Below are 16,611 nucleotides of genomic sequence, written 5' to 3'. Positions count from 1 at the left end.
CAATGGTGAAAAGCTGAAAGCACTTCCTCTAAGATAAGGAATAAGACAAGGATGCCCAATCTTGCCACTTTTATTGAACACAGTACTGGAAATCTTAACTATAGCAATTAAACAAGGGGAAAAACAAAGAGATACACATTGGAAAGGAAGAAGTAAAACTGTCACTATTTGCAGATGGTATGATACTATACATAGAAAATCCTTAAGATGCCACCAAAAGACTACTATAGATCATCAAGGAATTTGGTAAAGTTGCAGGATACTAAATTAATATACAGCAATCTATTTCATTTCTATACACCAACAACAAGCTAACAGAAAGAGAAATTAAGGAAACAATCTCATTTACCATCACATCAAAAATAATAAAATACTTAGGAATAACCTTACCTAAGGAGGTAATGGTCCTATACTTGAAAAACTGTAGTGCACTGATGAAAGAAATTGAAGATGACACAAACAGATGGAAAGATACACTGTGTTCATGGATTGAAAGAATTAATATTGTTAAAATGACTATACTACCCAAGGCAATCTACAGATTCAATGCAATTCCTATCAAAATTCCAATGGCATTTTTCAGAGAACTAGAACAAACATTTTAAAAATTTGTATGGAAACACCAAAGACCCCAAATAGCCAAAACAATCTTGAGAAAGAAGAACAAAGTTGGCGGTGTCACACTCCCTGACTTCAGATTATACTAAAAAGCTATAGTAATCAATACAGTATGGTAGTGGCACAAAAACAGACACATAGATCAATGGAACAGAACAGAGAACACAAATATTAACCCACATATGGTCAATTTATCTATGACTAAGAAGGCAAGAATGTACAGTGGGGAATAGACAGTCTCTTCAATAAATGGTACTGGGAAAACTAGATATCTGCATGTAAAAGAATGAAATTAGAACATTTTCTCACACCATATACAAAAATAAACTCAAAATGGATTAAAGAACTAAATGTAAGACAAGAAACCATAAAATTACTAGAAGAAAACTACTAGGCAGAACACTATTTGACATGAATCTTAGAATTATTTTTTTGGATCCATCTCCTCAGGCAAAGGAAACAAAAGCAAAAATAAACACACAGGACCTAACTAAATTTAAAGCTTTGGCACAGCAGAGGAAACCATTGACAAAACGAAGACAGCCTACTGAATGGGAGAAAACACTTGCAAATAATATGACTGATAAGTGGTTAATACCCAAAATACATGAACAGCTCATATAGCTCAGTATCAAAAAACCCAATTAAAATATGGACAGAAGTCCAGAATAGACATTTTTCCACAGAAGACCTAGAGATGGCCAACAGGCACATGAGAAGATGCTCAACATTGCTAATCATCAGGGAAATGCAAGTCAAAATCACAATGAGATATCACCTCACACCTGTCAAAATGGGTATCGTCAAAAAGAACACAAATTAACAAATGCTGGCAAGGATGTGGAGAAAAGGGAACCCTGGCACACTTTTGGTGGGAATATAAATTGGTGCAGCCATTGTGGAAAACAAAATGGAGGTTCCTCAGAGAACTAAAAAGAGAACTGCAATTCTATTCCTGGGTATATACCCAAAGAAAACAAAAACACTTAGAAAAGATATATGCACTCCAATTTTCCTAACAGCATTATTTACAATTATTTACAATTTAACCAAGATATGGAAGTCACCTAAGTGTCCGTCAACAGATGAATGCCTAAAACTGTGGTGTATATACATATAAAACAGACTACTACTCAGTAGTAGTAAAAACAAATTTTTTTTAAAAAAATAAAAAAACAAAAACCAAAAAAACATAAAAAACAAAACCAAATTTTGCCATTTGCAACGACATGGATGAACCTAGAGGGTATTATGCTTAGTGAAATAAGTTAGAGACAAACGAATACTGTATGTTATCACTTATAGGTGGAATCTAAAAAATAAACTAGTGAATATAATAAAAAAGAAACAGACTCACAGATATAGAGAACAAACTAATGGTTATCAGTGGAAAGAGGTGATACAGGGGTAGGGGTTTAGGATGCAGAAACTACTATGTATAAAATAAATAGGCTACAAGTATATATTGTACAGCACAGGGAACATAGCCGGTATTTTATAATAATTATCAATGGATTATAATCTACAAAAATTTTGAATCACTATGTTGTACACCTGAAAATAATATAATACTGTAAATCAACTATACCTCAATAAAAAACATAAGGAAAAGATAAAGTTAAGCATGTTTCATCAACATGGTTCTCACCCAAGCTAACTGGCAAAGGTTTAACTTTATTCCATATATTTTGGAGCATATTCTAACTATTAGTCCTATTATCTTTGAGACTTTAATTCATTTACAAAATGCAAATAATCTATCTCTGATTAACACACAGTTACTGAGCATTTAGAAAACTGTCCTAGTTTACATAAATATATGGCCATATCAATACTAGCTATAAGACTATTTATTACTTAAGTAATACCATTCTACTAATCAGTTGAGTAAAGTTATGAAGAACTGTAAGAAGTTACAAAATACGAAGTCCAAAAATGAGAAATTTTATTTGTTCTAAAATATTTGTTATACTCCTAGAAAAATTATTTTTTATTTTCAGTTTTAAAGTGGAAGAGCTCCCTCTCTGGCAGAATCTTAGAGGAAATTTCAATCTACAAAACAAGTAAAAGAACTGCTATCATTTTAATTTGTATTTCCTTAAGCCTTTCTCCTACCCTACAGCTTCTAGGATTTCTACTCCAAAGCAAGGAAAACAGCTAGAAAACTGGGACTTGCGCTTCTCTACACACCAAGACACATCATAATGTATTGTACCATTTTATAAAACTCTCAAAGACATCCTGGCGAGGTAATGAATATGCTAGGGTCTAGCTGTCTCTGTGCTCCATGACAACTTAGTTCAGTAAAACACTCGATATGAATTTTCACCTTTAAAATGGGAAGTAATACTACTGACTTTGCAAGGTTATTGTGAAGGTTAAGTGAAACAACATATATAAACTCTATGCGCAGAGCTGAGGACCAGTGAGAAGCACACTCTCATATCTGAAAAAATAACATAACAGCTTCCTATGAGGTTAAAAAGGAATTGGTGACTGTAAGTGTGTGATGTACATTATAATGACCTATCAAGTTGGTCTCTCTCTCTCTCTCTCTCTCTCTATATATATATATATATAAAGTTGGTCATATATATTTTGAACTATAAAGTTCAAAATATCCACATTTTGCCTGTATTTGTAATAAATTAAACTATATTACAGTATTAGCAAACTAATGATAAATGTTAATTCAAACTGCAAATCAAAAAAATACATGCATAGCATCACTGTTCTTGGTTTAAAAAAAAAAAAGCTATGTTAATTGGCTAATCTGATAACCTGATCAGAATTTTAACAAATCCAATCATTTCAGATGCCTAAACCACTCTGTGCTGATGTTTCATAAACAAAAACTTGAAATCATTCAACTTAAAAATAAAAAGACATAAAAAAGTACTCTCCAGCCAAATTACACCACCACCAATGGAAATCATTTTGATATTTTTACATGTTTAACATTTAAGGGTGGCAAGCTGCTTTGGGGGCATCTTCCAAAGTCACTCCCGGTTCTAAGTATATGTCTAGTCTCATTTAAATCATCTATAATCTCAGTAAAAATAAAATTAATATTCATAAGGCAAGATATAATCTTAAATTACCAAAGAAAAAACAACTGGCAATACACTTTCTAACAAATAATGCATACATACTTATACTGAAAAATATCTAGGATTCTTAAAATTAGTAAGGTTGAGTTAGATATTTCTTAATTAGAGTATCATTTATCATCATAGAGTATCATTATCATTCTGTATTAGGCAACAATGCTTGAAACTTTTTGGATAGCTTGAGAAAGACTTTTCTTGGATTGCTAAAATAATAGTCTTAAAACACAAAATTATAAATGTATTTAGTCTGGGATCCAGTCAATAAAAATTAAAGTTAATTCACTAAGATAGTTCTACTAAATTTATTTTTAAGCAAAACAAAAATTCCAAATATTTTCCTACAAAGTTAAATTAAAAATTAAGGCAGTAATAAAGGTTTGATAACTTCCTGTTGATGTAGAACACGAAAACCAAAACACTTCCACAAACCAAAATTACAGTCCCTTATTCATTTCCTTTTTGAAGATATTTATGATTAGCAGAAATAGCTTAAATTAAGGTATGCTTTTATAATCATACAATTTTGTATTCTATAAATATTCTCTATACTTAAACTTTTAAATTATACAATTTTTCAGAATGTCACCATACAAAGACTAATAAATATAGAAACTGAAATCATCGACTAAGATTTACCAGAGTATATTTTTGATTAATTGGTTGATGCCTTCTCCCCTTTTTCCCATACCAGAGACGAGACATTTCCTTTCCAGGGCAAATTAAGTTACATCAAATCTCCTAAGAACTGTTTTAGAAAGCATTCTTCCTCTGTCAAAAATACATTTCTAGCACAAGAGCCCTACTACAGTGACAAAACAGTTTGCTGGAGACAAAGATTTGATTGACAAGACAGAGAGCTAATCACTAAGTAGTATCCATTGCAAAGATAGTCCTGAGTGGAGACTGTAAAGCTGGGGAGGGAAGAGAGGATTTCCCATGTTTAAGTTTGGTTGCACTGTACCCAAATGTGCAGAGAAAGGATTCAAAAGCTTAAAGATACAGAGCATGTATTTCCAAATACCAGTACACTAAGAAATATACTAAAAATAATCCAGTCATAAAAAAGTAATCAGTACAGTTTCCAGAGTCCCTCCCAAAGTACACAAATGATTTCAATTAACATTTTACTATTTGCTCATACAGTCATAAAATTCTGTTCCTTATTTACATCTAAGAGTCCTATAAAATTTCATCTTACATGTATTTTTTAAGCAGTAAAACATCCTTTGAGGACCCTTCAATCCTCAAACTTTTAGAATGACTATGTAAAAATGAAGCCAATCTACTACAAATAAAGCCTATACAGATATTCAGTGTGATCTGAAAATTCCTTTTAGTATTAACACAGTCCATTTTTAAACTGCATTTTCTAACATCTAGTTTCTTGAAAAAGTACTTATATTTACTATGCCTATGTATACTTCACTAACCAGGGGTATCCTGAATATAAGTGAATTTTTAAGATTAAATATTATTATGACTATAAACTATAATCACCTAGATTACCTCAATTTTAACTAGAATATCAATGCCATATGATACACTGAATATTTCTTCCATTTTAAGCTAAGACTGCTCCTCCCCCTTTACCTTGTTGTGTGTACACACAAAGCTGTGCACACAATGCCACCCTTCACACACACACAGCTACCTTTCTAGTATACACAACGCTGCACCATACCCACACCCCCCCATCTCCTTCCTGCACATTCCAGCATGTGCATGCACAAGACACAGCACACCCCCTGATGAATATCCACCCTGCCGTGCCACTCATACCAGTCACCCCCCTAACTCCCCCACCAGCTCCACCACACTTACCCTAAGATCTCTCTCCCACAGTCCCTTGTAGGCACACTATACCCATCTCCACACCAGCTTTAGTTCAATTATATACATAGTGAACTGTGGTCGCCAACCCCCATCCCTGCGCTCCCTCTGCACACACCAACAGCATTAGATAATTTGGTGGTAGTGGGGTGCTCTTTTGAAAACCTATCATTACTTCCAGCCGAATTTTCTAGAATTAGAAATATATGCATACCAAAATGTGGTTTAAATGAGATTTTTAAAAATATACACACATGCACCATGCAAAGGATAGCCTATTTCATTGGTTGTCTTACTCAGCATACATCTCCACACCTTCTTCCTAATACAGTTTTGATTTTGCTAAGGTATCTTTTCAGCCATGTGTTTCTGAGAAGGCTGGCTCCATGGATAGACAGGATGGGTTCTTAAAGATCTAAACCAGTGGGTCTCAAATTTTAGCCTACACCAGAATCACTTGGAACGTTTGTTAAAACAGAATACTGGGCTCCAAAACCAGTTTCTGATAAGCCGACTGCAATGGTGCCTGAGAATGTGTATTTTTTAATTTTTTTTTTTTTTGGCTGCGCTGCGGCTTGTGGTATTTTAGTTCCCTGAGCAGGGATCGAACCTGGGCCCTGAGCAGAGAGTCCCAACCACTGGACCATCAGGGAATTCCCTGTACTTTTTAAACAAATTCAGAGATACTATTGCTGCTGGTTGTGGTCTAGGGACCACACTTTGAAAAACAACTAAACTACAATGAGATATCACTTCACACTGGTCAGAATGGCTATTATCAAAAAGACAAGATATAACAAGCATTGGCGAGAAAAAGGAGAAAAGGGAAACCCTTATGCACTATTGGTGGGATTGTAAATAGGTGTAGCTACCATGGAAAACAGTATATTTTTTGAGGTTCCCCCCAAAATTAAAAATAGAACTACCATATGATCTAGCAATTCCACTCCTGGGTATTTATCTGAAGAATGAAAACATAAATTTTAAAAGATACATGCACTGCCATGTTCACTGCAGCATTATTTACAATAGCCAAGATATGGGAACAACTTAAGTGTCCATCAATGGATGAATGGATGAAGAAAATGTGGTATAGATACACAGTGGAATACTACGTAGGCAAAAAAAACCAAAAAACAAAAACAGGAAAAGACTGAAATCTTGCCATCTGAGACAACATGGATGGACCCTGAGTTCATTAGCTAAGTGAAATAAGTCAGACAGAGAAAGACAAATATCATATGACCTCATTTATATGTGGAATTTAAAACAACAACAAAAAATGAAGCTCATAGATAAAGGAAACAGATTGGTGGTTGCCAGGGGGGTGGGGGGTGGCATTGGGGAGGGCAAAATAAGTGAAGGGGGGCTCAAAGGTACAAACCTCCAATTATAAAATAAGTCATGAGGATATAATATATAGCATGGTGAATATAATTAATAATACTGCATTATATATTTGAAAGTTGCTAAGAGAATAAATAGATCTTAAAAGTCTTTATCACAAAAACGATTAACTAGACTTACTGTGGTGATCATTTCACAGTATATATAAATATCAAATCATAATGCTGTACACCTGAAACTAATATGTTATATGTTATTTATATCTCAATTGAAAAAGAAAAATCAACTGGTCTAAGCTATTTTAAGTGTGATTTTCTGTTTCTTGACGCCAAATGCTTCCATTTAATAAATACAATACCTACCTAGCAGACATAAAATGAGCTCAGTAAATCTCCTTCTTGCCCTTTCTTTTTTCATAATACTCAGAAAACATAATGCTAGGTCATTTAAATTTGTCTAGACACCCCAGGGCTTGAAGCAGATGTCAATTTAGCATTAAAAATGTAAAATGACAGGCTATAAAATGAAGCACTTTTAAAAACATAACCAGCTTAAGGTTGAACATAATCTGTTCTCATAATTCACATATTCAACTTAATTTTTTTCCTTTACTTTATCAGGGCTGAAATTACTGAATTACCTTATATCTGATATCCTCTAAGTTGGGAGTGGTCTACTAGAAGCAATAATACATTATCTACCTACTCAATATTTAAAGTAATATTTTAATTTTTAAAATCATAAAATAGTCTGTCATTCATTCATCCCTTCTCACAATATCAATTAGACATTTTGTGCTTTAATAGAAATTTTATAGTCTATAGCTTTTGGCTAGTAACTGAGATAGATTATTAATAGGGAAAGCAAAGCATTGGTTCAATACTTTCCTGAGGTAGTTAACATCAGTAATAGTCAAAGCAGACCATAATGACTCCTGGGTGCTAAATGCTAATATGAAAAAACATAATAGCCTAGAACTAGAGACCTACTCTACAGCACAGTGCCTATAATAATACTGTACTATATACTTGAAAATTTGCTAAGAAGGTAAATCTTATGTTAAGTGTTCTTATTACAAAATAATAACTATAAAGAGGTGAGAAGAAACTTCTGGAGACGAATGTTTACGGCATAGATTGTGGTGATGGTTGCATGGATATACACTTGTCTCCAAACTCATCAAGTTGTATATATTAAATATGCACAGCTTTTTGTATATCAATCATACCTCAATAAAGAGGTTTAAAAAATACTCAATATAGAAATATTATATAAGACAATTTGTATTAACTCATAAATTCTAATTGTTTTTAATGCTTTTGATTTATGAATTTTTCATATTTACTAAATTTCTTTGGCATTATGATTTGTAATCCTATGTGATTAGATCAATGTAAAAAAAAGTATATTCTTCTTTAATTGCTTTTATCTGAGAAATGTGACCTCTACTTAGTGACTCAGAGATAGAGACTACTTTCATTTTGAACAAAATCAATTCTGTATGGATTTTTCAGGCTAGGCTAAGAGATCAGGAATTTTGTTTTATATATTGACTCAATTTTAATTTTGGCATTACTTGTGCTTTAATTTAAAAAACAAAACGAAACAAAAAAACAACGCATGTGTTTAAGAAAATGAACACCAGAATACTCATTGTCTGGCAGCTTAAGAAGTAAAACATTAATCAAACAATTGAAGCCTCCTGATACTGGTGCTTCTTAGAAGTTGCAGCAATACCAAACTGTTAGTCTTCTCTGAGAAATCTAATAAACAACCACAGCAATAACTCTAATTAATTAGTGACAACTAAGAAAACAGAACTGATTCCACATGATGATTACCACATCCTAGTGGAAAGCCAAATCAATAAGGATATAATATGGTAAATTTTACAGCCTAAATTGCTAAGATTAGGTTAAATATATTACATTTATATAATTAAAATGGAGAACATTAAAAATTAATGTCAAAATGGGAAGATCCTATAAATGAGTTACAAAATTATCTACGCCAGAAAGCAGATTCTAAAATACTTGGAGTAACTACAAAACCTTTGTACAGGTTTATTTAATAAGCAGCCAATATATTTACACTTACACTTTCACTTAAATGAAAGCTTTGATTATTTGAGAAAATGTGAGTCATGTCAAGCACCTAAAAATGAACAAGTCATATCAGAAACCAAACACTGAATGGAACATATTTTTATCAATACTTTGGCAAGTGTAAGAAGTAAGAAGTAAACCAGAGTAATCTTCTAATAACAATCATTGCTTTTAAAAATGAAAAGCACTAATACATTATATAATTTACTATGGGCATGTAATTTTAGTAAATCCATATTTTAAAATTTAATCAACAAGGATAAACCTGGGGATAAAATCTTACTAAACTTGTATTTTAAAATTTAACCAACAAACATAAGCCTGGGAGGTAAACTTTTAAATAAATCAATTAAAGCTAATTTAATAAAGTCAATTTCTTAGTTGTTTTGACCACTGGATGTTTTAATTAGTAGGTCTGGAGTATGAGAGATACTGCACTACAAGTGGTATAAAATTAACTTTAGAGATGAAAAAAAATTGAAAACTTTTTCTGCCAGCTCTTATCCCAAAAGGAGTGGAATGTCAACCCAAAGGAAGTGGTACAACAAGCAATTTTAACTTCAAAAGTTCTACTTTTGAGGCATGTCATCAAGCAGCAAGACTGGTACACTCAACACATGTGACAAGCTGAAACCTAAAACTTTCAGAGGATTCTAGTAGAGTGCCTACTGAAGTTGGTATTTGGGGTCGAGGGTAACAAAGCCTGAGGGGTGTAGTTATGTGCTATGGTACCTGGTGATAGGATAAAACTGACCTGTATTACTGTAGCATCATTTTTATTTCATGATAAGAATTTTAAAAGTTTTTTAGGTACATCAGATAAATTAAGAAGATAAATGCAAAATTCACATGAACCTTAAAAATAAAACAGGCTTCAAAGTTACTTCAGGCTTACTGTGGTAGGCACTGCTTTAGACTATACCACTGGACACTTGGGTACTTGTCAAGTACATCAAACTTTAAAGCGCATTTGATAGATAAGTTCAACAGGCATAGAACAATGAAAAAAAAAGTATGGAAGGCCTGGTATATTTCTTGATTTCCCTTTCCTTGTAGTGCCTCTGAGTACATAAGGTGATAGGAGTCCTTTGGTATGTAAGGGAGCTATGCCTGAAGTAACTATGTCAGGATTGCTACTATTGATAAGAACTCTTTTTAAAAATCAAAGCATAAAATGATTAAAGAAAGTTTCTCCACAGTGAAGCAAATTTATGTTTTTGGTGTGCAGATGCAACACCAAAATAAGGGGAATATTTTGAAAATGTTTTATACATTGTAACTTGCATGACAGACACCTGAAAATTAAAGTATATTATGACCAATATAGTCTGAAAGTATCTTTTGTCTTAGCATTATATATGTTTAACACAACACCCAAAGTGGTGGCTTGGGGTAGTACAGTAGTTATTCCACCTCTACTGTACAATGTAATCACCTGAGGAGCTTTAAAAGAACACTGATAAGTAGGTCCCACCCCAGGGCTTCTGATTTAATTGCTCTGAAGTGACCCTGAGTATTAAGATATTTGAAAGCTCCCCCAGATGATTCAAAGGTTCTGCCTAGGTTGAGAACTTGGTGTGGTAAAAGAGTATAGTCTCTGAATTACAGATTAACCACTTTGAGGATTTTAGCTAAAATTAAGCTTAAGAAACAAGCTTAGAGAAATTATCTGTAAAATAAAGATAACAGTCTATGATTAAGTGGGATGCAATAGATCTAAATATTGATTTATAGGAAATTCAAGGCAGAAGAACATGTCAGTAAGGCTGTGGGGATGTGATCAGCAAAATCCAGACTATGGGACATTCTACAGGAAAAATATGATTTCTTAAAAGCTAAAATTACAAGGTAAAAAAGCAAAGCAAGGCAAACAAATGGAGGGAGAACCTACATCTACAGAGAATTAAGAGACGTTTTAACGAATCGGAACATCTAAACCTTAGTTGGATGCCAATTCAAACAGCAAACAGTAAAAATACATTCATATTACGTGTATTTTAAACATTTTTATCACATTTGAAGAAATGTGAACTGCGGAAAAGGAAGGATTACAGATAAAATAAGTTGAGAAAGCTGAGTGGCACATGCAAATACTATACTATTAATCTCTGTATTTATGTATTAATCAAATCAAAGCACAATCATCAGCAAACAGTAGGGGTCAAAATAGGCATCTTTTCCCACCTTTACCTGACACTGCTGAAATGCCATTAGTGTATTTTCCTTTTCAGTGAACATCCATAAAAACACTCCCCATCAAAAAAGCAAGTAATATTTCTCACAAAACTGCGAAGGCCCACATAAAATATTATCCTCAGTAAACATGCTCTACTGACTTCTTGCACTGAATACTGGCAGAAACCAGAAGACTCTACAATTGTTCCTTTTCAGTCGCAAGATAGGGTTATTAAACTACCAACAGCAGAAGAATTCATAATTAAGAAAGTCAAGACAGTATGGTTAAAAAAGAAACAATGTTGAGGTAACCTGATGTTTTATGCTAACTATATTTATATTGACTAATGACTAAACTAGAACAATAAAGAGTACATATTAAATAACATCAATCTGTTACACATCTTGAGTTACATGTATAGTATTTCTAGATTCTTTCTCCCAATATTCAGGAATCTTAGTTCTAATGTATCTTAAGGGGTTCTTACTCCTGACAATCTTAAAATTTAGCTATCTTTTCTCTTTGCTAGTAAAGGTAGGTTTCTGCTGCTCTCACTTCTCTCTGGAATTCACTGTACAAATCTCTAATACTGCTCTCCTTTTTTTCCTTTTCTCATCATTTCTAATTCTTGAATTCCAACCTTTTCTAATTATCTTCAGAACTGACTTTCAATTTGCACATTTGGGATCTGAAATTGTTTCAAGTATTGTAGAATTTTTCTTGCTACAAAAGGTGCACATTTTAGTAATTTGGGGTGCCACAGTTAATGAATCCTTTTAGGGTAATGATGAGGATAGTGTAAGATCAAAGAAGAGTTACTAAAGTCAAACAGAAGTACCAGGGAAAATAATCCTGGTAGAGGATTAAAAAGGAAGATAATAATAATAAATAATAATATTTAATTATATTTAAATATTAATAATTGATAATAAATTATCATAGTATCATAGTATATAGAAAAAATATGTTGTTACTAATGTGCACTGGAAGGAAGAACAAAGACAAATGTATTAAACTTACAAAGGTATGTTTCTTTAAACTCACTAGGAGAAAGAACTTTCTAACAGAACTGTCCTAAACTGAAAAGTACTGCCCTTTGAGGTAGTAAGTTTCTTATCACTAAATATATTACAGCAGAACCAAGAATAGTGTAAAATGTAAAATGAGAGAGGCTGAACTGTCAGTTAATTCCAACTTCCAGAGTCTATGGCTTTATGACAAAATATTTACTACAAGTGACATAAGAACTTATTTTAGGATACAGATCAATTTTTAATAAGTACAAGTTTCATTATTTATTTTAATCTATGTCCAAATTTATTCATTAATGCTGTAAGTATTTATCGAGGATGAATTATATGCCTGTACTGTTCTTAGCTCTGCAGATAGTGTATGAAACCCATAAAACCCTGTCTTCATGCCACTTACAGAGGTAGGGGGACAGGAAGGAAACAGAAGAGAAGTAGTAGAGGAGGTGAGTTTATCATATGCAGAAGTTTCCTCAATGTATAAATTTCATGTTAGGCATGAAATAAATTCATCCTAAATTCTAAGTCACCTCTTCTCCGGCCGTAGGTAGAAATTTTGAATTACTCTTATTTTATATATGTCTCTAGTCAAATTCCTTTTTTAAAAAACATCCTTTTAACAATTAAAATACTTCTTATGTCGTTTTACATTTCTTGAAACCCATAGAATGTACACCACCAAGAGTGAGGCCTGAGGTAAACAACAGACTTCTCATAGAAAAAAAAAAGCAACAACAACTTTTTAGGTACTTAGTAGCTATCAGGCACTAGACCAACACTATACAAGAGAAATACAATGCAAGACATATGCAAGTACAAATTTTCCAGTGGACACATGAAAAAAGGAAAAAAAAAGTTAAATCAATTTTAATATATTTACTTCACCCAATATATCCAAAATATTATCATTTCAACATAATCAATATAAAAATTAATCACATTTTTTTCTTTCAATTCTAAATCTTTAAAATCCAGTATATATTTTGTATTTACAGATTATCTCTATTTGGACTAGCCACATTTCAAGTGCTCTACAGCTACAAGTGGCTAGGGGCTATTGTATCTATAGGAATTAGTATATTTTAACTACATCTCAATGCAGACACCAAATTTCATAGGAAATACCTGAACTTACTTAGATCATATTTAGATTTCATGAAATTTATAGTTGAAAGAATAGATTCATATATCCAAGTTGTTTCAAACATATTTAAACGTCATCCAATACCAAATCAAGTATCGGTTTTTACATTTAAATTATTTAAAAGTAAATAGAATTAAAACTTCAATTCCTTAGTTGCATTAGCCACGTTTCAAGTACTCGATAGCCACATGTCAACAGTGGCTACTATATTAGATAGCGCAACAAAATGTTTCTAGACAAGGCAGCAAAAAAAGTTTTTAAAATTAAATTTTTTATCATCCATCTTCTTTTTATTTGAATCAATTCTAGTTGAAAACAAGTGAGGGGACCTTTTTTTTCTTTAGAAATCATAACCTGAAGAGTCTTCCACAAGAACTGAGGCAGTTCCTTTGAATCAAAATGTCAATACTCAAAAAACTAATAATAAAAGTCTATTATTTCCAAAGTTAAGTATTCCAATCCCAAAGGAGAGAAAACTCTCAACTCCCTTACTTGATTGAAAATATTGCCATCCACCTTGCCACCCAAGTTAGAAACTTCACCATTACCTAATTGTCACTAAATCCTGTCTTATTAGCTAGGTAATACATTTTTAAAAAACTTTATTTTATCCCCTTCCACTCTACCTTCTATTGTTACTACCTTTGATCACCTGGGCTATTTTAAAAGTATCCTAAAGCTAATTTTAAATACATAGGGATTATTTTGTGCATGTGAACACCCATTTCATCACCAAGAATAAAATACAGACCATCTCCAGTACTCTATATAAAGTTCCCTCCTGCCCTTTGCCAAGCCAAACTCCCAGAAACAGGTAGTCTGGTGGACTTTTGACTAGTTTTGCCCTTATGAATTTTATGTAAATGGAATTATACAGTATATAGTTTTTTATGTCTGGCTTGGCTTCTTTTATTAAACTATTATCTTTGAGACTCATCCATGTTGTTGTTACCAATAGAACCTTTTTATTGCTATATTATTTGGAATTATATAAAATTCTGAAATTTATTTATCCAATCTCCTGCTGTTAGGTATTCAGGTTGTTTCCAGTTTGTGCCTATTGTGAATAAAGCTGGTAAGAAGATTAATAATGTTGGTTTAAATATTAAAATAACTCAAAATAAATGCTCAAAATATGTTAAACTCTTTTCCTCCATTATGTTGTAGTCACAGTAGAAACTGATGCTGTATATACCACAGAATGGACTTAGGCACATACAAAATCAGGTTTGCATTTTGAACAAAAGACATGCCATGTATACCTTCAATCATTATACATGTTAAGTACATACACAATACATTTATCACATAAACAACTGCAAACATTAACACCACATGGATAACAAAATTTGATTCAGTTTATTATCACATTTTAGCATCTGCTTTGTATTTTCTAACGCACAAAGAGATTAATCCAGGCAACCATAACAAGAGAGAAACTGGATACTGTCACCCACCCTATCAATCCCACAAGACAAAGCATGTAAAAACATAATATGTAATATTAAAAGATGGATCTAAGAGGGGTTATAAAAAGTTGATTAGTGTTAATCTGATCATTTAGACAAGCTCAGTAAATTTGAGCACATAAAACTTTCATTACTTAGTAAAATTAGCATCAGCTTATTTCCCTAGCACTACTGCTAAACTGATGTCAAAATAATGCTTTATGAGCTTATTAGAAAGGAGTGCTAATTTGCATGAATGAGTTAAATAACTGCTGTACTGCCTCCATGCAGGAGATAACATTAAAACAAATCAGAAACAAAACAAAACAAAACAAATCAGATCTGAAATAAGTATTTTATGAAAATTAGTATAACAGCGGTTAATATTATTCTAAAGTTCACTCAATAAAAGGCATTTTATTGCTATAGGTTGCTTCTCTAGTATTTTAAAGGAAAAGGAAAATGACAAATAGGAATAAACCAAAGTTACTAATCAGATTTATTCAATAAACATGTATATACATGGACAGTGAACCTTTAAAAAATTACTCTTTTGTACAAAGATCACTTGCACTTTGCCTGTAACTACTATAAAACTATAAATTCACACAAAGCAAAAAGATAAATGAAATCTTCACATTTTTCCCCTTACCTCCCATTCTCTAGCTGCTGCTTCATTAGTAGAATCCTCACTTGTTTCCGATTCTTCAATCTTTTTTACTACTATAAATCCAGGTTCTCTGGTATATTCACCAGTATCTTCTGCATATATTTCTGGACTCCACTGAATGAAGAAGGCATACAAGTGGTCTGTCCTGTTAGAACAAGCGATTATTAATAATAGACCTAGTATTCTGTGCTGTTAGCTAGAGTTTAAAAACTATATTTGTTAAATATTTTCACAAAACTTGAAGACTTAAAATATACAAAATATATACCATGCTTTATTTAAAAATAAAACAAAGCCCACTACCAGGAAGACATTAACTTAAAATTTTTTGGCTGTGTTCTGTCAAGCTCTGAGAAAACTACATTAGGATTTTCTCTAGCATGGTTTTGACATGCTCAGATGCTGTCCACAGTAATGTTTCTTTTCTTTAAAGAAACTTAGTAATGGAAAGGAAAACTGAACCCACCATTTTGACCTCATTTACACAATGATCTAATTATATAAAATATAAGTAAACAACTAACTAATTACCAATTTTAAAACCTGGACATTATACAGATTTTCTCCAAGTTAATAGAAATTTAGTATGTTTAACTTTTATTTTTTTATTTTTATTATTTTTTTTTGTGGTCTAGAGTTTTTTTCTTTTTTTTAACATCTTTATTGGGGTATAATTGCTTTACAATGGTGTGTTAGTTTCTGCTTTATAACAAAGTGAATCAGTTATACATATACATATGTTCCCATATCTCTTCCCTCTTGCGTCTCCCTCCCTCCCACCCTCACTATCCCACCCCTCCAGGCAGTCACGGAGCTGATCTCCCTGTGCTATGCGGCTGCTTCCCACTAGCTATCTACCTTACGTTTGGTAGTGTATATATGTCCATGCCTCTCTCTCGCTTTGTCACAGCTCACCCTTCCCCCTCCCCATATCCTCAAGTCCATTCTCTAGTAGGTCTGTGTCTTTATTGCTGTCTTATCCCTAGGTTCTTCATGACATTTTTTTTTTCTTAAATTCCATATATATGTGTTAGCATACGGTACTTGTCTTTCTCTTTCTGACTTACTTCACTCTGTATGACAGACTCTAGGTCCATCCACCTCATTACAAATAGCTCTATTTCGTTTCTTTTTA

The 16,611-nt window shown here is 32.6% G+C and overlaps 1 protein-coding gene across 4 annotated transcripts in view; it reads right to left on the bottom strand.

The window, feature by feature from the left end:
• Positions 1-16,611, bottom strand: part of OXR1 (oxidation resistance 1) — a 446,899-nt gene that overhangs the window by 30,116 nt on the left and 400,172 nt on the right. For 3 of the 4 annotated variants that reach the window (XM_059995055.2, XM_059995052.1, XM_059995056.1), the window contains one exon: positions 15,459-15,621. In XM_059995055.2, the coding sequence (XP_059851038.1) occupies positions 15,459-15,621 (163 nt within the window). Of the gene's footprint in view, positions 1-4,364; positions 5,353-15,458; positions 15,622-16,611 lie in introns of those variants that run through there. The other variant, XM_059995060.1, reaches the window with a different exon arrangement.

Source organism: Delphinus delphis, chromosome 17, assembly GCF_949987515.2.
Source record: "Delphinus delphis chromosome 17, mDelDel1.2, whole genome shotgun sequence".
NCBI classification, from domain to species: Eukaryota; Metazoa; Chordata; class Mammalia; order Artiodactyla; family Delphinidae; genus Delphinus; species Delphinus delphis.
Note: the sequence above shows the minus strand (reverse complement) of the source record. Positions and strands in the feature narration are given on the sequence as shown.